This window comes from Podarcis filfolensis (assembly GCF_964270895.1).
Source record: "Podarcis filfolensis genome assembly, chromosome: 14".
Lineage (NCBI taxonomy): Eukaryota > Metazoa > Chordata > Lepidosauria > Squamata > Lacertidae > Podarcis > Podarcis filfolensis.
The window spans coordinates 2,106,596-2,128,202 of NC_139616.1; the positions used below are offsets into that span (position 1 = coordinate 2,106,596).

A 21,607-nucleotide genomic window follows, 5' to 3' on the forward strand; every position below is an offset into this window, starting at 1 on the left:
GTCATGTACCACCTATAGATCATTTTCATAATATTCTCTCTTAAGGCATTACATGCCGTAAATTTCAAACCGGTGGTCCACAACTTTTCCCAGTCAGCAAACATGATGTTATGACCGATATCTTGTGCCCACTTAATCATGGCTGACTTCACCGTTTCATCCTGCGTATTCCATTTCAACAGCAAGTTATACATTTTTGACAGATTTTTAGTATTGGGTTCTAACAATTCTGTTTCCAATTTTGATTTTTCCACCTGGAAGCCAATTTTCCTGTCCAACTTATAAACCTCCAATATTTGATAATAATGAAGCCAGTCTCGCACTTTATCTTTTAGTTTCTCAAAGCTCTGCAATTTCTGTTTGTCACCTTCTTGTTCCAAGATTTCCCAATATTTCGGCCATTTGGACTCCATATTGAGCCTTTTCACAGCCTTTGCCTCCATTGGGGACAACCACCTTGGAGTTTTATTTTCCAACAAGTCTTTATATCTTATCCAGACATTATATAATGCTTTCCTGACAATATGATTTTTAAAGGCCTTATGAGCTTTCACCTTGTCATACCACAAATATGCATGCCATCCAAAAATATTATTAAAACCTTCCAAATCCAAAATGTCTGTATTCTCAAGAAGCAGCCAGTCCTTCAACCAGCAGAAAGCTGCCGATTCATAGTATAGTTTGAAGTCTGGCAGGGCAAATCCCCCCCTTTCCTTTGCATCAGTTAAAATCTTAAATTTTATTCTGGGTTTCTTGCCCTGCCAGACAAATTTAGAAATATCCTTCTGCCACTTCTTGAAACAATCCATCTTGTTGACGATTTGCAATGTTTGGAACAAAAACAGCATTCTAGGCAATACATTCATCTTTATAACTGCAATCCGACCAGACAAGGAGAGCTTCAAATTTGACCAGATTTCTAAATCTTTTTTCACTTCTATCCAACATTTTTCATAATTATCTTTAAATAAGTTCACATTTTTAGCTGTCATGTTAATGCCCACATATTTGACTTTCTTAACCACAGTTAAACCTGTCTCATTCTGAAACCTCTCTTTTTCAATAGCTGTTAAGTTTTTCTCTAATACCTTAGTTTTTGACTTATTCAATTTAAATCCTGCTACTTGACCAAACTCTTGTATTAGTTCCAAAACCCTTTTAGTACTAGATTCTGGCTCTTGTAATGTAAGTACCAAGTCATCTGCAAATGCTTTCAATTTGTATTGTTTAGCTCCGACCTGTACCCCTTTAACCAGCTGATCCCTTCTAATCATGTTCAGCAAAACCTCCAGGACTGATATAAAAAGTAATGGGGAGATTGGGCACCCCTGACGTGTCCCTTTTTCTATCTTAAATTCTTCCGTAACCACATTGTTAACAATTAGCTTTGCTTTTTGTTCAGAATATATTGCACCTATACCGTTTTCAAATCCTTGGCCTACCCCTCTTTGGCCATCTTATCTCCAAGCACAATTCCCCTCATCACTGGAACACCCCCAGCAACCTGTGTTCTGCTCCGGAGGCCTGATGTTTCCTTTTTCTTTGGGCTTCATTGATCCTGTGGTATCTTTGGCATGACTAAGCTGCCCTGGAAATCAGCAAAGGAGCTGGGAGATTTTCACATTTTAATCCAGAGGCAGTGTGGAACTCACTCTGAGAAAGGGTCATCTCCTTTTGTTAGCTGTCAGAAATAGCCCTTACACTGTTGTGCCAGAGTCTCCCGGCTTCAAGCCATTCAGCCATTAATTCACAATGTAGTTCCTGCCATCTCTGTGGCCAGCAAACCTTTGCTATGTTATTGCACCTCAAAGTAGAATGGATTTAATTTGATAGTCTTTCCTTCACAGCAGGGAACCCTGGAAACTGTAGTTTCTGTGGAGGTGGATGCTGATCTCTTCTCGGCATCCTCACCCAGCTACAGTTCTCAGAAGTTTTTCGGGAACCCATGACAGGTGAACTGAAATAAAACCAATATAGGTTTATGGTGCAAATTGCACAGCCCTGTGACCAGCTGTATAGTTAAGGCAGCTGGCTTTCACAGCACTGTATTCTTACAGTGTATTCAGACGCGGGTGGTGCTGTGGGTAAAACCTCAGTGCCTAGGACTTGCCGATCGTATGGTCGGCGGTTCGAATCCCTGCGACGGGGTGAGCTCCCATCTTTCGGTCCCAGCTCCTGCCCACCTAGCAGTTCAAAAGCACTCTTAAGTGCAAGTAAATAGGTACCGCTTTGGCGGGAAGGTAAACGGCGTTTCCGTGTGCTGCGCTGGTGCTGGCTCGCCAGTGCAGCTTTGTCACGCTGGCCACGTGACCCAGAAGTGTCTCTGGACAGCGCTGGCCCCCGGCCTCTTAAGTGAGATGGGCGCACAACCCTAGACTCAGACACGACTGGCCCGTACGGGCAGGGGTACCTTTATTCTTACATAGCCTGAGATTTTTCTTCATCATACATTCATGGACATTTTTGTCCTGGTAGCTTGAAATTTGGCATGGTTAATCTGTCTGAAGAAGGGCATAAGATGATAGATTTCAGAACATTCTGATGAAAGTTGCCTGAGTTGTAACAGTTTAAACATTTCCCCCCAAGTACTGATGGCATTTGTGTACCCCCCTCTTTCTTTCTTTCTTTCTCTCTCTCTCTCTCTCTCTCTCTCTCTCTCTCTCTCTCTGTGTGTGTGTGTGTGTCTGTGTGTGTCTGTGTGTGCATCTGCTCAAAACAGGCCTTAAATTTCTCCTTTTGGCAGTTCAGAATATGCCAAAAATTCAAGGTTATTACAAAGGTCTCCCTTTTGCTTTTTTGGTGAAAATCCAGAGTTTATTCCTAACATTACCAAGTTTCAAAGTACCTATTTTAATCCAGCACCAAATTAAGGGCAAGTTAAATAGCACATGCATGTCTGGCAAATTGAAGCTTACCTGGTGGAGCCTTCATCCTGAAAGAATAATTTCCATTGCAAGCATTGTCAAGCTGCAGTAGCAAATCCATTAGGTGGAGAAACAGGAGCTGTTCCCTTTGTGTGGGTGTGGGTGCTGCTGCCGCCTGTCTCTGCAATGGCTTGTGTAGGGCTGCTATGTGTGTTTGCAGATGTGTTGCTCAGCACTTACAAGATCCTAGACACAGGCCTTCAGCACAAAACTTTTTCTCCATATGTACTTTATTTGCATAGGTTTTCATATGCAGATTTAGGCTTTTGAGCAAATTAAGGTAATAGATGGTTGGCATCTCACTAGCTCTGCCCTTTGTAGCATACTCAGCTATCCTGTAAGCAACTTGCCTTTATTTTTTTACGTGTATAGGAGGGAGAGAAGATCCACTGCCCAGGACAAAAGACTTATGCTTTTGTGTGTTTGTGTGACATGCTTCATCTCTGGTTGCAATGCACACCTCCTGTTCTCTGCTCTCGCACGAATTTTCATGGATGGCTCAAAAAGCCTTAGAGACTCTCAAGGCTTTTCTGTTATAATGGTGTGGCCACTGCTTATTAAAGCAAGATAAAAAGCAGAAGAGAACCACTTTAAAACCAAATGTGTGTGTGTCAAGTGTGTGTTTTAATTTAACTCTCCTCCCTCCCAATTTTATTGACAAGACGGTAATGTGGGGATCTTGTGCAATGTGTTGAGTAGGTAACTGTGTCCAGGCTTTGACATCTGGCACTGGGATCAGCAGGATCCTGTGAGTTTGAATAATTTAACCTCTTGCCCTAATCTCAGTTTGCGCTGAGAAGCCTTTGTAGCTGCTGCAGTGCCTCAGAATTAGCCAAGGATTTCTTATGTGATGGTCACACTAATCCTTCCAGCCAGGGACATACCTTCCTGGAGATCAAGGGAATGTTCTAAATACAGAGAGTTCTTTCCCTCCCTCTCTCCTTGTAGTCCTTCCTAAGTCAAAAGATGTTTTCCCTTTTTGCTGTCATGACCCCACTGCCGTCTCGCAGTGACCAGGACATGGAGTGAGAAGCACAGTGTTGCCAGCTAAGGAGCCAGAACAGGTTCTTGGCTCTAAGGTGGATGCTGGTGATCAGGGGACCACCAAACCCAAGACAGAAAAAAGATCCCACAGCGCCAGGGCAAGTAGAAACAGAGTCAGCAGGATTCTCTCGTGACCTCCATCCCCACCAACGAGTAATTCATCACCAGCTCCCTCAAACCTGGCACCAACCCAACCCCAACACAATGCACCTCTTCATCCCTTCTGAGAGCTGGACAAGATCACATAGGGTTTGTGTTCATTACACTAACACAAACACAATAATTTCCAAGTGAGAGCAGGAGTGTGCCTGTGGCATGTAGGTTGAGCTAGTAAGTCATTTTCTGTGCTAATAAGTCATTTTCTGTTTTGCAGTCTTATTGTGTTCTCCACATTTCCACATCAGTTTGTGAGCAAAAGAAAAGTCCTCATGAAAATTCACTAATATGTTAGTGAAAATTTCTCTCTCTATATACGTATATTTTAATGCATTTTTTCTTATTAAAACACATTTTTGCAAAGCAATTCCCCTCAATATAATGCCTTTTGTATGTTACTTTCATAAACATATGCATTTATATGCACACTATAGAATATGAATTTTTGTATTACTTGTCCGGAGAAGAGCCCTCCAAAATTTGAAAAGTGTAAAGTTTGAAAGATGCTTGTGTTCAGAAAGTGTGAAGTCAGTAAGTTTGCCTTTGAATGTGAACTGAGTTGAATTTCCACCCCATTCCTAGTGGAAGATGGCTCCAAGACCAGGACTACATCAGGACCAAGTCCTCTCACTATGATTCTAGGGCCATTCCCTCAACTTTCAGTCCTCTTTTAAAAACGAAAGTGAACTTCTAGCCCTTTTTATTTCTGGGGTGTAGCGGATCACACCACTACTACCAATTGAGGTGGATCCCCCTCCCTATAATTCGATATTCTACTCTATAACCACCATGGTTTTTAACCATCTTGTGGTTTTTGTGTGAAGTAAAATTTGATACTTGGAGACTCAGGCAGAAGTTGAACAAATAAGAAAGATTTATTTTACAGAACAAAGTTGGTAGAACAAAAGATTTGTCAGGTAATAAAATTTTTCCAGGAAACAGTTTAACTCTTTTATAATTATACTAAATTTAGTGAATGTTACAGGCCTCTTGGGATGTGGGTGGCACTGTGGGTTAAACCACAGAGCCTAGGGCTTGCCGAATAGAAGGTTGGCGGTTCGAATCCCCACTACGGGGTGAGCTCCCGTTGCTTGGTCCCTGCTCCTGCCAACCTAGCAGTTTGAAAGCATGTCAAAGTGCCAGTAGATAAATAGGTACCGCTCCGGTGGGAAGGTAAACAGCGTTTCCGTGAGCTGCTCTGGTTCGACAGAAGTGGCTTAGTCATGCTGGCCACATGATCCGGAAAAACTGTCTGCGGACAAACACCAGCTCCCTTGGCCAGTAAAGCAAGATGAGCACCGCAACCCCAGAGTCGTCCATGACTGGACTTAATGGACTGGACTTAATGGTCAGGGGTCCCTTTACCTTTTCTTACAGGCCTCTAAACGAAGTAGTAAACACACAGCTTTTTTTAAACATCAGTTGCTTATGTTCAGTTATTACTCTTCTTCAGTTAGATCTTAAAAGTTTCTAGACTAGCTTAGTTTATTTCGAGTTATTTCACTTCTGTTCCTTAATTTAGTTCTTACATAGGTGTCACAGCTTAATACTTTTGACAAGCCCACTCCTGAGGTACTTCAAATAGCACAGCAGAGCCAGGGGGTCAACCACACCCTTCCTAACTGGTCTGGGAGTCTCATTTTTCCGGAAGATCTCTCCCCTCCCAACTGGAAGGAGAACCAAGGAGACACATGTCCACAGCTTCTGCCCTCCTGGCACTGGACTGGGTGGGAGGATTTTGACCTCTCTACCTTGATGTAATTCCTACTGCAGATCATTCTGCTGGTGGTGGCAAAATCTCGGAAGGTCCTTGGCAGGTCATTTAAATAGGTTTGGGGGCTGGACCCAGCAGATTAGCTGGCAGTTCATGATCACCCTTGGTTAAAAAGTTCACTGCCACAATCCAGGCAGAAATTCTGGTGAGGACGACTGGGCAAGCACCCCAAAAGCTATCATCAAGCATTTGAGCTAACTTCTAGGGGCCAAGGTCCCTTTGGCCCTGCCAATGAAATACTTGAGGGGGCTGCCCCCAAGTTTACGGGCATTCAGATGATATCTGTGTGCTGTGTCATGTGATCAGTTATGAGGGCTGGGGCATACTTGCCCCCCAAATATTTTATTCAAGTTGGCACCCCTGTCATCAAGCACTGCTGTCTGTTAACCAAGATCACATGTGATCATAAGAAGGTGGTTTCTGAAGCCCAAACTATTTCTGCCACAAATACTGAAAACATTTTTGAATGCCAGTGCTGCAGATTATTTTTTTTTAAAAAAAAGATTGGCACAGAGACATTTGCTGCTGTAGAGAAATTGTAGGCTGTTGCATTAACTAATAACAATAGGTGAATAAATCAGTTTGCTTGCTTCCTTTCCTGGCTGCCAGTCTGATAAACCTGCAATCAAGTTGGCAGCAGCTGGCTATGGCTACATTTTTATTTTCATCCTCCATTTTGACATCTCTGCATTTGCTCCCCGCCATAAAAATCCATGCTCAGTTCTAAGTTCTCTTTGCTGTTCCCCTATAAACTATATCCACATTCATAATTCACAGACTCCTCTGGGAAAAGGATCTCTTCTTTATCTGTCCCCCTCTGCTTTTAAAGAAAATTGAATAATATTTTCAAAAACCAGCTGCACCCAGATTCTAATGCTCTGCTTCTTTGTAAAACTCACTTCCAGGCAATAGATCAATAAAGGGGTTTTGCTTCTACTGTCTTGGCAGGTGGATGGAGGCAGTGGGGGAGGAGCCTGTGGGAGGCAGGCTCTGTTCACCCTTCATGTGTGCCCCCCCATTGCGTGCCTCCATACCAGCTGCCTAGTCTACTGGGAGGGCACAAGCACTTGCCCTGCCTTGGGCGCCTGCAACCTGTGCTATGCTGTGTTGTGGTATTTCTGATGTGTGTGAGCATGTCTGTGAATGGGATGTTTTAGCTCTGACCACTGCCAGTATGCAGACCCCCCCACTACTCCCCCCACATGGCATTTGGCTTGGTGTGTGTGTGCGGTTCTCCTTCCCTGCTTTAGCCCAGTATAGGCTGCTTTGGCTGACAGTAATTCTCTGAGGTGTACGACAGAACAGGTCTCTTTGCCTTGCTACATTTTAAATGGGAAATGCTGGAGAATTGACCTGCTTTGGCAAAGCATGATTCCCTGTGCTGTCTCTGCCCTCTGCTCCTCAGCGGGCTCACTGTGGTTGCATCCAAAAGGCTAAAATCTGCTACACAACTGAATGCACATAAGTTCCATTGATTTCACTAGGAAATAAACATGCCTAACCACACACTGGATTGCAGCCAAGTTCTGAATGGCTGGAGACAGAAATGTTGTCTTTAATGGCAAGAATGTGAAGAGCTAATGGGAAACTTCAAGGTCTCCTTAATAAAACCCCACACAACTCTCACACACATATACATAGCATCCAAATTAAAATGTAGAAAATAAATGTTTGGATTTTCTCCCTGCCCCCAATAAATGCCAACAGGGATCAAAAGTTTTAAAAATCTGATTACTAGAATAAAGTTTGCTAATGAGATTCAGAGAGACAGAAAGAGTATAAAGGTGTTAAGTGTATGTAGTGTGGATTAGAAGAGAAAAAAGAATAGAAAAGTTAAAAAGTGAAGTTAAATTCTGTTCAAGGAGAAAAAAACATTTTGAGAACCTTGCAAGGTTCATTGAGCACCAGCAAATACTTCACATATCTCTTGTAATTTTTGATTTGCATTTTTAATTGATTGACCAATTCATTAAATTTGTACCCAGCCATTCCACCAAATATTGCTCAAGGTGTCCAACAATAACATACCAAGTAAAATGCAAAAAACCAAAACAGATGGGTAGGTCATCAATAAAACCAATCAAAACAACCACCAATGGGATAATATTTCTCATTTATTCATACTCAGATCATGTGATTGTGCTGTGTGTCATGCAGTCTACAATGTCAGGCACCAGTTCTTTGCACCCCCAGGGAATATGGACACATCAGGCCAGAATCCACCTGTCCACTGTAAGCCAATCCTGTGCCATTGTCAGGTACGTGGTCTGCTGAGTTTTCTCAGTCTGTGTAAAATGCTGCTGAGAGAAGGCATACCCTCCAACATTTCTCCATTGAAAATTGAAATGTCCTAAATAATAATAATAATAATAATAATAATAATAATAATAATAATATACCCTGCCCAACTGACTAGGTTGCCCCAGCCACTCTGGGTGGCTTCCAACATACAATATATAAGAACATAATAAAATATTAAACATTTAAAAACTTCCCTATAGAGGGCTGCCCTCAGGGGTCGCATAACTCCATACCCTCCAACATTTCCCTGATGAAAATAGGGTTGCCCTAAGGAAAAGTGGGACATTCTGGGATCAAATCAGAAAACAGGATGGCTTCTGTTAATCTGGGACTGTCCCTGAAAAACAGGGGCACTTGGAGGGTCTGGAGAAGGTTCCAAGCCAGTCTGCCAGGTCTCAGCTAGGATCAAGCTCTAGACAGTGAGGGTCTAGGATCTGGGAGTGGAAAAAGAAGCAGGCTGGCGTCATGGGTTGCCACAGCTGCATGTCTGCCAAGGGAGCGCATCCCCACCCACGCAGGGGGACCACTAAGGAGAGCCTTCCAGACTTGCTGCAGGGAAGAGGTGGATTTATTAGGGAAAGGGGCTGCTGCAGAGGGAGCCTTGCCAAAGGACCTAGATGCAGTACTGTGGGGAAGGGAGAGACGGAGGAGTGGGTTCAAAATAGGAAGACTCCAAGGAAGGTGCAGGATCAGGCATTATTTATTTTAAGGTGTTTGAAAATTGTGCTGATTGTAATATACATAATTGTCTGGCATATTAACTGTCAATGATGGAAAAGCAGGATATAAATATTTTAAAGAAAGGAAAGAAATACAAATACAAAAAAAAATTTACGATGAAAATAACTGGCTCATCACAACGGTTCAGTAACAGCTTGCTCCTATGCAAGCACATTGATTTCAGGGGGGGGGGGGCTCTGCCTAGCTGGGGCTGCAGGAGAGATTTTAACCTCCTGACTTTTCTCCACTCTGCAGAACTATATACTCAAACACGCTGCTCCTTTATCCATGTCACCTTAAAAATCTCTGCATTTAATTGGATGCCAGGATTGGATACTCACCCTCCTATCTGTTCTGAACAGGGAAGAACTTCCTTCTGTGAGTAGGTGGGGGCTGTTAAGAGTCTCCCCACATTGATGGTGGGGCAGGGGAGAGGGGCAAAACCAGTCCATTCTGTGGCATTGCCTCTTTTTCTTCTATTAGGTGTGGCAACCATTTTTTGGTTTTGTGCTATGGCCTGTGGGAGCAGTCTTGCTAAAGGCTCCCATGACGCTTTCTCAAAATTGCAAATGTGTCTACTGATCCAAAAATAATAAATAAATAAATGCGCCAAATGTTTTTTTTTTAAATAGTTTGTGCTTCAACATGGCTCTTGTTCATCTCTTGTTCCTCCCTAGGAGTTTCCAAGAGATCATACCCTCAGTCATCTTTTGCTAATATTAAGGCAATTCCTCTCTTGCTCCTGATTATAACAAATCCTATTACATTAATGTTCATTGTAACTTTAATCTGATTAACTGTGGGACTCTTAACAGTCTACTGTTTTTAATGGAAGTGCTTTTCCTTACAATTTACAAGGTTTTTCAAGATGAATCAAGCATGCAAAACCAGAATCTGGCCTATCAGTGACCTGCAAATAGGATTTGGAAGTGGTTCTTTTTTCTCTGTGTTCAAATGGCATCAAAAACCACACTCTAGGTATTATAGAAAACTAGTAAAATCTACAACAAAATGTTGCTGTGTGGAAGATTCCTTCCATTCTCCCTCCATTCAGTTTTCCATCTCTTGCCATTCCATGACCGCTGAGCACACCCAGTTCTCATGGGGTAGTTTTTGAGGGATTCCCACTCCAAACCTTTTTGTTTTCTTCTTGCACTCCTGCAAACCATGCCAATACCTCTCTCTCTCTCTCTCTCTCTCTCTCTCTCTCTCTCTGTGTGTGTGTGTGTGTGTGTGTTGTGTTGTGTTGTGTTGTGTTGTGTTGTGTTGTGTTGTGTTGTGTTGTGTTGTGTCCTTTCATTTGCATAAGCAATGGCACTTTCCCCCTGAATTAGTATATGCCATCATGGGGTGTGAATCACCTTTCCATTAGAATTCAGTATGCAATATTGCTGATACAAACAATATTGTTGTTGGTATCCGTCAGTCTGAAGAGACAATGGAGTGTGCCTCCAGGGGTGAAGCTGAATCACTGCTTTGTAGCACCAAAGTGATCTCCCTGGGGCGCAAGCCAGGGCAGCATATATGGAGGTCCTGGGCTGCCCAAATGACAGGACCTCTTGGCCTCCTCTTGGCCTCACTGATGTGGTCCAAAGGAAAGCAGAGCAAGACGTTGGGCACCAGCTTGGCTGCAGAAGTTGCTGGAAGGAGGTGTACAAGGCACCATCCAAACATCTTAGGGACCCCACTCCAGATTTGTGTAGGGTTTACTCCTTAGCTTTTTCTTCTCCCGAAGATATCCTGCAAGGCAGCAGAAGTTCAGGATCAGAGTTTTTCTCCTCCTCAAAGAGCTCCCTTCCCAGGTTGACAAGCCCCATCTGCCCCTCACTTCCCTCTACAGCATGTGCAGAAACTGCCTTCCTGACCATTGGGCCCACCATTGGTCTTGTCGACTCAAACTGCTGGAGCCTGTCTTCACATGCAGGGGAAGCCCCTAACTCACTGAGGGTTTGAGACCCATCAGCTCCCCTCCCCTGGTTTAGCCAGCCCATTGAAGCCTTTCCTGGGGTGTATGGAGTGTTAGGGGAAGCGTGGGGGACACGTCTGGTGGGAGACACGTCCTGCTCCTTCTGGGGTAGTTTGCTACCTTTGGTTCCTTCCCTGCACTCAGCTCTCCCCTGTGGCTCCTAGGAGCTGTCATCATGCGACAGCAGCCACACACCAAGAGCTTGGTGTGGACAGAAAATAACTGAACACATTGAATCATATACTGTAGTTGGTGGAGTTTTGGGAGACCATATAGCCTAACGCCCTGCTCAATGCAGGAAATCCACAGCCAGAACAATCCCAGGAGGTGGTTGACACACTCACTAGGGATGTGTATAGATGCTAGGAGAGGAGATATTTATTAGATATTAGTCTTCCTTCTTCACATTTGTGAGTTTAGCAGAGTGCATCCTTTTGCAGCTTAAAAGGGAAGCTTTCATGGGCTAGTTTTAACCTTTTTTTTCTGAAGCAGTGAATCTTCAGAAAAGAAGAAGCTCAGATCAGAATGCACCCACCTCTTCAAGGGTGGCTAAATACTGAGGTTCCACATGTAAAACTCGCTGGGAACTAATGGTAGCAAACTTACAATTTTGCTTGCTGTGGCTGGCGTTCAATATTCATTAACTGTATCACTATGGTTCTCTGTTTTGCTTTGTTCAGTAACATTTTATACACTTCCACACAGCTCCTTGCTTTGAGTACTGGTCACTAACCATAATAAAAGGAATAGATTGACAGACGGATGATTATGATGTGTTATTTATGAAATGCCTCCCACACATATGTCTCAAGGCAATGTATAATGACGACAACAGCAAATGAATTTTAAAAGTAGCCACCCATGGCAGAGACCCGTTCACGTAGCTGGGGGAGCTACATACACCAAAGTGTTGTTTGGTTCCACATTCAGGTTATAGCTGCAAAGCACAGATGATCGTAGTGGCAGTGGAAGGATTACAATAATATGGGGCTATTCTCAGCGCTAATGAGATTTGGAGTGCTGAGGACAGAGACCCAGAGGGGAGAGGGCAGCGCCAGGCCTCAAAGGATGGCAGTGGCAAAGGTAGCTGCTCCCTCTGGTTCCTGGCACGGCTGTGGGACAGAGCTGCAGCATGGCTCTTCGCTAGCCGCAGCAGCACGAGAGCCCCAGCCTCATGGGACGGGGCCAAGGGAAGAGCCCAGCAGCCCCCTGCTGAGTGGGGGCAAAGGAGAACAGGTCCCAGGTAACGGGGGGGGGCAGCAGCTGTAAGGGTAGTGGGGACTTGGAAAGTTAGAGGGAGGGTGGCTGGGGTGGGGGTGGGGAGCAGAGCTGGAGGAGCTCCAGGCAGGCGCAGGGCAAGAAGAAGACGCATGGAGGACCAGCTCCTAGGGAAGCAATGACAGAGCTGTGTGTGTCTCTGTGTGCCTGCGTGCTTTAGAGAGCAGAGGAGAGAGAAATCCTGGGCACATAGGAGAAAGCTGCTGGAAGGGACTCTCCTGAAAGGACCTGCATGTGTAAGGTTCAGACCAAGGTCATGCTGAGATCTGTGGGGAAAGGTGTGTGTAGAAAACAAGCAGCCCTTGGGTAGCCTTTATGTGACCACCGGGGGGGGGGGCAGTGAGAGGAGAGCTTTGTTTCTGAACAGTGTGTGTGGGTTGTGTGGATGGGCAGTGAGTTGAAGGTAAGAGTTAAATGCCTGCATGAAAACACGGCTGGCCTGAGGCAGAGTCAGGCAGCTGCATAAGGCAGCCAATTTGGGGCTTAATGAAAGAGCAGCAAGCAGTGGGTTATTTTTACTATGTTCTACTCCAGGGTGAGATTTTCTGGCCACATTCACACGATACATGAAACGCCCTGTGGTGCCACTTTATACAGTCATGGCTTCCTCCAAAGAATCCTGGGAGCTATAGTTTGTTAAGGGTGCTGAGAGGGGTGTGGAGATTCCCATTCCCCTCCCAGAGCTACAGGTTGCAGAATCATAGAATGATAGAGTTGGAAGGGACCCTGGGGAAATCTAGTCCAGCCCCCTGCAATGCAGGAATCTTTCGCCCACCATGGGGCTGGAACCCACAGCCCTGAGACCAAGAGTCTCATGCTGTACAGAATGATCAATTCCTCTTCCCAGGGAACTCTGGTTACTGTGGCTCTGGGAGTGGAATGGGGGGGGGGGTCTCCTAGGAACTCTCAGCTCCCTTAACACACTATTATTCCCAGACCTATCTGTGGGAAGCCAAGGCTGTTTAAAGTGATATCATAGTGCTTTAAGTGTATGTTGTGAATGTGGCCTCAGTTTCAGGTGACAAAAATCACTTGGCCAGTCTTGGGTGTTATATACTTTGACTTGGGGAGCGGGACACTCTTTGATATTCCGCCTTGGGCAGCAAAGTATCTTGGGCTAGCCCTAAATTTATGCCTAGAGCTCCTGCTATCCATGTACAGATGTGTGGGGGGGTATGTTAGACTGTATTATTGCATTTTTATACCCCCTTTTCTCTAAGGACCTTAAAGTATGTGGTCCTCTCCCACACTTTATCCATACAACAACCCTATGAAAATGGTTAGGCTGAGAGCTATAGCGACTGGCCTAAGGTTATTCATTAAGACTTTCATGGCCGAATGAAGATTGAACCTGAGTCACACACCCACACACCCACACACCCGCTCAGGCTCTTGCTGTCCTCCTCCACCAGACCCACCCTCTGCCCACACAGTTTTGAAAAGCAGCAGCAGCAGGAGGAACTCGAATACATGAAAAAAGGCATCCTGTTTGAAGTCCAAACTTTTCTCCAAAAAAGGACAATCATGTTTTTTTTAGGGATGGATGGCAACCCTAGGCTTATGCAGACAATTAAGAAAACATTTTCAGAAGCAAGAAGGTGATCTGTGATTTTAATCTGACTAAACATGCATAGGATTGTACTCTGTATGTTTGTGGGGGGTCCTGTGTACACACCATAGATTTAGAGCACCCCCACGGAATATTGGGAACTGTAGTTTATGGAGGGTGTTAGGAATTGTAGCTCTGTGGGGCTAAATTACAGTCCCCATGATTCTTTGGGAGTTGTGTGTCTTAAATGTGCTTTAATTATATGGTGTGTACACAGCCTATGTGAGCAATTGGTTTTGGAGGGCAGAGGGAGATGCTACAAATGCAAAAGCAATGCAGGAGACCAGTTTGAGTTATGGAGGGGAAAAAGAGGACAAGAATATTTTTTTAAAAGGGAGTTTCTCTGAACAGGAACCATTCTTGAATTAGGGGTTGGGGTGTTTGAAGAACCCTTCATGAGTTGATGTGTATGAGTACATGTGTGTTTGGATGTGTATAGATATGTATATAGATATAGGAACCTTTAGTAAAACCCATAAACCTCACCTCTGGACCCTTAACAAAATCATGCTGCCTCCTCCTTAGTTTCCCTGTAATTTGAGCACAGAACCCCTTAGAATCCCTTCTCCTACTTTTTATAGAATATTTTTGTTTATTTAAACAAGATCATACAGTTCACTAACACACAATAACAAAAGATAGAAAGAAAAAAGAAACACAGAAAAAAAGAAAAACAAAACTGAATGCAATCAAAAAATAAACATACATATGTAATACAAATGTTGGTTGTTTCAGGCACATTCCTGTTGGAGTTATTATTATTGGTGTTGCGGGCTAGTAACATTTTTAAAAAGATTTGTTTTATTTATAAATATTAGGATATTGTCCTTGAGGTCTCATGATAGTCTCACATAACTTGCTCCAGGCTCTGAGATGGTTCCCACATACAGTGGTACCTTGGGTTACAGACACGTCAGGTTACAGACGCTTCAGGTTACAGACTCCGCTAACCCAGAAATAGTACCTCGGGTTAAGAACTTTGCTTCAGGATGAGAACAGAAATCGTGCAGTGGCGGTGCGGCAGCAGCAGGAGGCCCCATTAGCTAAAGTGGTGCTTCAGGTTAAGAACAGTTTCAGGTTAAGAACGGACCTCCGGAACGAATTAAGTACTTAACCCGAGGTACCACTGTATATGACTTTCACCTGCTTATTGCACACTCTTTGACTGGCAGCTGTGTAACTAGATTCTGTTAAATAGCATTGGACACGATAGGAAAATTCCACCAGGGTCTGCATCTGCAACAGTGGCCCATTCAAGCATGCTTGTCATCCATTGGTGATGCTCTAATTGAACAATGAGCATGTATTAGTGATCTGCAGCTAAAATGTCTGAACAAGTCCCCAGTTGTGTTGGAGGTGATGGGAGCCGATACAAAAGTGTGTGCGCTCTCTCCCTCTCTCTCTGTGTAGTGGTTTACCTGTATCTGCTCATTCACGTGTACAAAGAACCACTAAGACCACAGCCTTAATTACCTGGGAAGAAACAGGTGAGGTCCCTACAAACTGGAGGCAGGGAAATGTTGTCTCCATCTTCAAAAAGGGGGGAAAAGAAGACCCAGGTAACTACAGACCGGTGAGCTTGACATCGATACCAGCAAAGGTCCTAGAACAGATAATTCAACAGTCGTTCTGTGAGCACTTAGAAAAGGATGCTGTGATTACTAAGACCCAGCCTGGGTTTCTCTAAAACAAGTCATGCCAAACCAATCTGATTTATTTTTTGACAGAATTACAAACTTCATGGATCAGCAAGGCTTTTGACAAAGTCCCCCATGATATTCTCACAAGGAAGCTGAAAAATGTGGGATGAACAAGGTAGATTTAGGTGGATTTGTAGCTGGTTGACTGACCAAACCCAAAAATGGTTCCTTATCATCCTGGAAAAAAGTGGCAAGTGGGGTGCCACAGGGTTGTGTCCTGGACCCGTTGTTGTTCAACGTCTTTATAAACAATTTGGATGAAGGAATTGAGAGGATGCTCATCAAATTTGCAGATGACACCAAACTGGAAGGGATAGCTAATGCCACAGAAACAGAAACAGAATTCAAAATGTCCTTAACTGATTGGAGAACTGGGCGCAAGCTAACAAAATGAATTTCAATAGGGACAAATGTAAGGTTCTGCACTTAGGCAGGAAGAACCAGCTGTAAAAGTATAGGATGAAGGACACCTGGCTTACTAGCAGTACATGTGAAAAGCATCTAAGGGGTCTTGGTGGACCACAAGTTGATGCAGTGTGATGCAGCGGGGGGGGGGGCTAATGCTATTCTAGGCTGCATCAAGAGAAGTCTAGTGTCCAGATCAAGGGAAGTCACAGTCCCACTCTATTCTGCCTTAGTCAGACCACACCTGGAATACTGTGTCCAATTCTGGGCACAGAATTCGAGGAGGGAGACCAAGATGATCAAGGGTCTGCAAACAAAGCCTTATGAGGACAGCTTGAAGGAGCTGGAAAAGAGGAGACTCTGAGAAGATATGACAGCCACCTGCAAATATCTCAAGGGCTGTCACAGGGAAGAGGGAACAAGCTTGTTTTCTCCTGCTCTGGAAGGGAGAACTCAAATCAATGGCTTCAAGTTACAAGAAAGGAGATTCTCACTAAACATTCAGAAAAACTTTTTGACGATTAGAGCTGTTCTGCAGTGGAACAGTCTCTTGCAGGAGGGGGTGGACTCTCCTTCCTTGGAGGTTTTTAAACAGAGATTGGATGGTAATTTGTCATGGATGCTTTAGCTGAGATTCCTGCATTGCTGGGGGTTGGACTAGATGACCCTTGGAGTCCTTTCCAATTCTACCATTCTATGATTCCATGATTCTAAGGGGCTTTCCCCACATCAACACACAAATGTAAGAATGTAAGAAGAGCCTGCTGGACAAGACCAGTGGAGTGTTCTGTACTCGCAGGGTCCACCTAGATGCCCATAGGAAACCTGCAAGCAGGACCTGAGGACAAGAGCGCTTGCCCCTCCTGCAGTTCCCAGTGACTGGTATTCAGTAATGGAGGTGGAGCATGGCCCTCAGGGTTAGGGGCCACTGATTCATTCATCTACAACCATACTTTAAACACACCCACACAGTAGTGGTGCCTTGGGTTACAGACACGTCAGGTTACAGGCGCTTCAGGTTACAGACTCCGCTAACCCAGAAATAGTACCTCGGGTTAAGAACTTTGCTTCAGGATGAGAACAGAAATTGTGCGGCGGCAGCAGGAGGCCCCATTAGCTAAAGTGGTGCTTCAGGCTAAGAACAGTTTCAGATTAAGAGCAGACCTCCAGAACGAATTAAGATCTTAACTCGAGGTACCACTGTACTTCTGAATAACCGTGCCTAGGATTGCACTGCAGATGTGTAAGGAGCCCCTTCAATATGTTATTGCTGAAATGCCTCAACGCATTGTGTTGACATTCAGTGATATAAAAGTTTAGTGTTAATGGTGGTGAATCTGAGAGGGCCCATTCACATGTGCAAATAATCACAACAATGGATTGATGACCATGTGAGTGGCCTGTTCACAAATGCAAATAATCCCTCATTTTGCAACTTTAAACTTATTCACGAACAAGCAAGCCTCTTTGAACTCCGACCTACTTCTTCGAAATGGTGTTCAGGGTTGAACAGTGTATGGTGCAATTATGGAGCATTGCATGCGTGAATCAGCCTTTCCACTGCTGGCACCCAAAAAGCTCCAAAGCATCACACTGGAGGAGATATTAATGCCATCTCCCTCTTTGTACTTGCACACGTGTGTGTGTGTGTGTGTGTGTGTGTGAGAGAGAGAGAGAGAGAGAGAGAGAGATGCACTCCAATGGCCTGTTCACATGCAAAACCATTACTAAACCACCTTATGAAGGCATTTAGTGCCTATGTGTGTGAATCAGCACTTCTGCCCCTTAAATGATCCCAAAGCGTTGCACTGGAGACCACACCAATATTTTCTTCCTTTCTTTGAGTTTGTGTGTGTGTGTTGTAGCTGGGTTGGCCCATTCCCACGTGCAATCGGGCTAATCATGACGCGATAGGTACGCACGTGTGAATGAACCCGGGGGGGGGCGGAACAGGAGCAGGGATCGCAAAGGTGGGCAAGAGTGAAGGGGCGAGGAGGAGGAGGAGGAGAAAGAGGAGCTCCTGTCAAGTGAGGGAGAGCGAGCGAGAGAAAGAAAGAAAGAGCGAGGCAGCAGGAGGAGGAGGAGAAAGGAAGAGGCGAGCGCGAGCGGGAGGAGAGGGAGCTGCAGGAGGAGGCGGGGGCGGGGGGGCTGCCCGGCGCGAGCGAGCGGGAGCGCGAGGGAGCGAGGGAGCGCGGCAGGAGCAGGAGGAGGAGGCGGAGGAGGGAAGAAGCGCGACGCAGGGACGGCAGATGCCTGGAAATAAAAATTTGATGATTGCATGCAGCGGCTGGAGAGACTCTGTCGGTGGCGGCGGCGGGGACGCAGCAGGGACCGGGGGGGCGACGGCAAAATGAAGTATCAGAAATACCTGACTGTCTTGCAGATGGCCATCGGGGTGACCGCCTCCAACCGGGGCAGCCTCATGCCCTTAAAGAGGAAGCTCTGGTGAGTAGCGGGCGCCGCGCTGCGGGTTCTGGGCGCTGCGCCGGCCGGGATGGGGCGCCTGCCCCGCTTGGCTTCGGGGCCGGAGAGCCGCTGCGCGCCCACGCGCGCGACCCGGGCGAAGGAAGCTCTTCCCGCTGACCTGCTCTTCCACGGCCACGCAGCTCGGCTCCGCGGGGCCAGGAGTGCTGCATTAATTAAAATGCGAACCGTGGCAAATCGGCAGAATCGCCCGGTTTCTTTGCAGTGAAATCCTCCCTCTCTGTCATCTGGATGCTGGAAAGACACCAGCGCGCCAGGGGGGGTTTCCATGAATTATTTGCGGCAAAACAGCCCCCTTCCCCGCAGAGTCAGACCTTGATGCTGTGCTTAGTAGTTTTCTTTTTTCTTTTCTTTTCGCAAAAGCCGGCCAGTTTCCTCGCCCCTCCGTGTGTGTGTGCGGGGTGGGGGTGGGGGTGGAGGAACAGAGGCTTCGTTGCCATAACCAATTGGAAGCTGTTTTAGAGTTCAAAAGTGTCATGCTTTGCACTATCAAGCTCCCAATCTATTTCTTTTTTAACTGAGGATGTTGGTTAAATTTGATCTGAGATCATGGATGCTCTTCCAGAGAGATACAGAGGGGGAGTGATAAGGCAGGGCCTTTATGGATTTCAGAACATGGAACATAGTCTTTGATCTGCTTGGTAACAGCATTTTGATTTTTTTAAAAACCCTAGATGAATAAAGTGTGTTTTATCCTTGCCAAATAATTGGTGCTTATGATAGTTACTGGAGGGGGTGGGATGTGTGAGAGTGTGTGTGTAATGCATTGTGAGAATTTGACCTTAGCTGCTTGATTCAGAATTATATAGTGCATGTGTGCTTTTCTCTGTTTCCTTCAATGGCTTTTGCTCAGCTCCTCTCTGTGCACACGCACACACGGCATGTTGAGGGGGTAGACTGTCATATTGTGATTATGTACTGTGGGTGAGTAGGGTGCAAAGATGCATTGCAATAACTGGTGACTTGTGAAGGATCAGTTTGATTTCAAGCAATAGGACATGGGTAGTTTTTAGAAGGAAAAACCTGAAGGAGAATAAAATCTAAAATCAAACTGAATAGGCTGACATGGGGGGGGGGGGGACAGAGCATAGCAGAATTGCCTCAACTATTTGGTTTAACAATATAGCACTACAAGTTTCCATGGGGGAGGGGAATGGCAGAACCAAAATCCATTTACTTCTCATATGCAATTCTTCTTCTTTTGTATATGTGATTTTCTTTTTGATGTGCAAAATGAAATGTAGATACATAATGGATGCATCTTTCTCTCTCTTGCCCTGCCTGTCTCTGGCCAACAAGAGAGACATTCATCATATTGCTTAAATTGTATTAACTTATTTGAAGGTCCAGTCATGTACACAAGCTTAAAAAGCCACATCTGAGCAGTAACTTGCTCTCCTCCTGACCCTCGGTCAAAATGTCAGAGGGGAAAAGTGCTGATGGCACAGAAGGTAGCTGGAGCATCTTAGAACTACCAGCTAATAGTCTGCTCCTGTTTCCTGCACTTGATATGATTGATTCTCTCTCCATTCAGATAGATTAGCAGAATATATGACATGAGAAAGAGAATACAGTGGTTACTACTCTGCTCATCTGAAGCCTCGTAGTGAGTAAGGAATACTGCCTTGACTATATGTGAAATGCACGTTGCTCATTCTGTCCCATGGCTTGCCCTTTATTCCCTCTGGCAGATATTTTTTACAAGCTTTTTTTTACCAGCTTAGAACCAATTTAGCTGGTTTCAGGATCACAATATAAATATAATAATATTTAAGGAATATGCAAACACCTTGTATGCCTTTTCTAAAGAACTTCATATAGCATATCAACTTAACTTACCATAACTTAACTTAAAAAATCATTGCCAAGCCTATTATGTTACAGTAAAGAAGAGTTGAAACTTTTATTTAAAAACCAGTTGTTTGCAGGGGTTCCTATGGCCATGTTCTCATTTGTCTGGGACACATAAAATGATAATTTAGCTCACTCTCAGCAGAATCATCTCTCTTCATTTTGCTGATAGTGCATGTGAGTCATTGAGGTGTATACAGATGCTAATGATAAAACATTATTTGTCAGGAACAAAACTGAGCATTAAATAGGTTCTATTTTTATACTGTTTTGTGTGCTCTCTTCTAAGTACTCTCAGATCATTGTACAACCTTGCTGTAGAAGTTGGGAAAAAATCATTTACAGCTCCCATCTATCAGGCATGAGTGTATTGTACATAAGTTTCTCAATGATTGTTATGAAGGATCAAAACAAGGTTGCTCTGTGAGTGTGAAGTCTAATGGACACTTATAGACAAATTTGTTGTTAGGCTGCAGGACATGCTTAAGTTCTTTCTGTCATTATGTTTGCCTTGTGGCTTTAACATCCTTTTACATGACTATGTTTTATAAGAGCATCCTTACCCTGAATGACAGTACAACATAAAATCCAAAAGTAAGCAGATGTTCTTTAAAAAAAGATTAGCTGTGTTTTTGCTGAAGGGTAAGAATTCATCAGCATAAAAATTCTGGTCTTTGATTAAATAAATTTTATTATGTTGTTATTATTATTATTTAAAAAAATATTTTATTAGTATTAGAATGATGTGTGATTTTCATGTACACCATCCTGGAGTCCATAGTTTGGATGGAGTCCATAGTTTGGATGCTGTTGAGAAAATTACAAAATAATAAATGAATAAAAACTGACCTAAGAAATGTTTTCTGCCTACTTAGTAACAAGAAAAGTATACATTTGGCTATGTTACATTGGAAGTGCAGCTCACAATCCTTTTACAAACAAACAATGCACTGCATGTGAAAGAAAATGAGTCAATCTGATTTTTAATTAGATATTTCAGCTTTTATGAATTCAAGTATCATGCTTTGAAAAAAAGAATGAAAATCAGGTTTTACGTATTCTGGTTTGCTCTCAGGTCAATAACATCTGTGATATATGTTACATACAGTTACTGCAAGCAAAATAGACCGTTTAATAAAAATGGTTTAAAATACTCTTATCTTTTGCTGGGGGAGATAATCCACCTGAATCCACTGAATGAAAAAATGCAAAGGTAGTGGCGACTGTTTCCTTCCTTCATGGAACATCTGCCACTCTAATTTCTTCCACAATAAAAGGTCTTGTCCTATGGAACATTAAAAGCACAGCTTCATTACTATACGGCTTGTTTTTGTTTGTTTCTCGTGTTTCATCATCACACAGTGTTGGAGAATTTAATTTCTAGGGGCTAATTCA

General features: G+C 44.1%; 1 protein-coding gene across 8 annotated transcripts in view; it reads left to right on the top strand.

Annotated features, from left to right (window-relative positions):
• TJP1 (tight junction protein 1) overlaps positions 1 to 21,607 on the top strand; it is a 316,441-nt gene that overhangs the window by 33,614 nt on the left and 261,220 nt on the right. For 2 of the 8 annotated variants that reach the window (XM_083586115.1, XM_083586109.1), the window contains exon 1: positions 18,087 to 18,322. The exons of the other annotated variants lie outside the window; for them this stretch is intronic. In XM_083586115.1, the coding sequence (XP_083442241.1) occupies positions 18,156 to 18,322 (167 nt within the window). In that variant the 5' untranslated portion in view covers positions 18,087 to 18,155. Of the gene's footprint in view, positions 1 to 18,086; positions 18,323 to 21,607 lie in introns of those variants that run through there. 8 annotated transcript variants of the gene reach the window in all.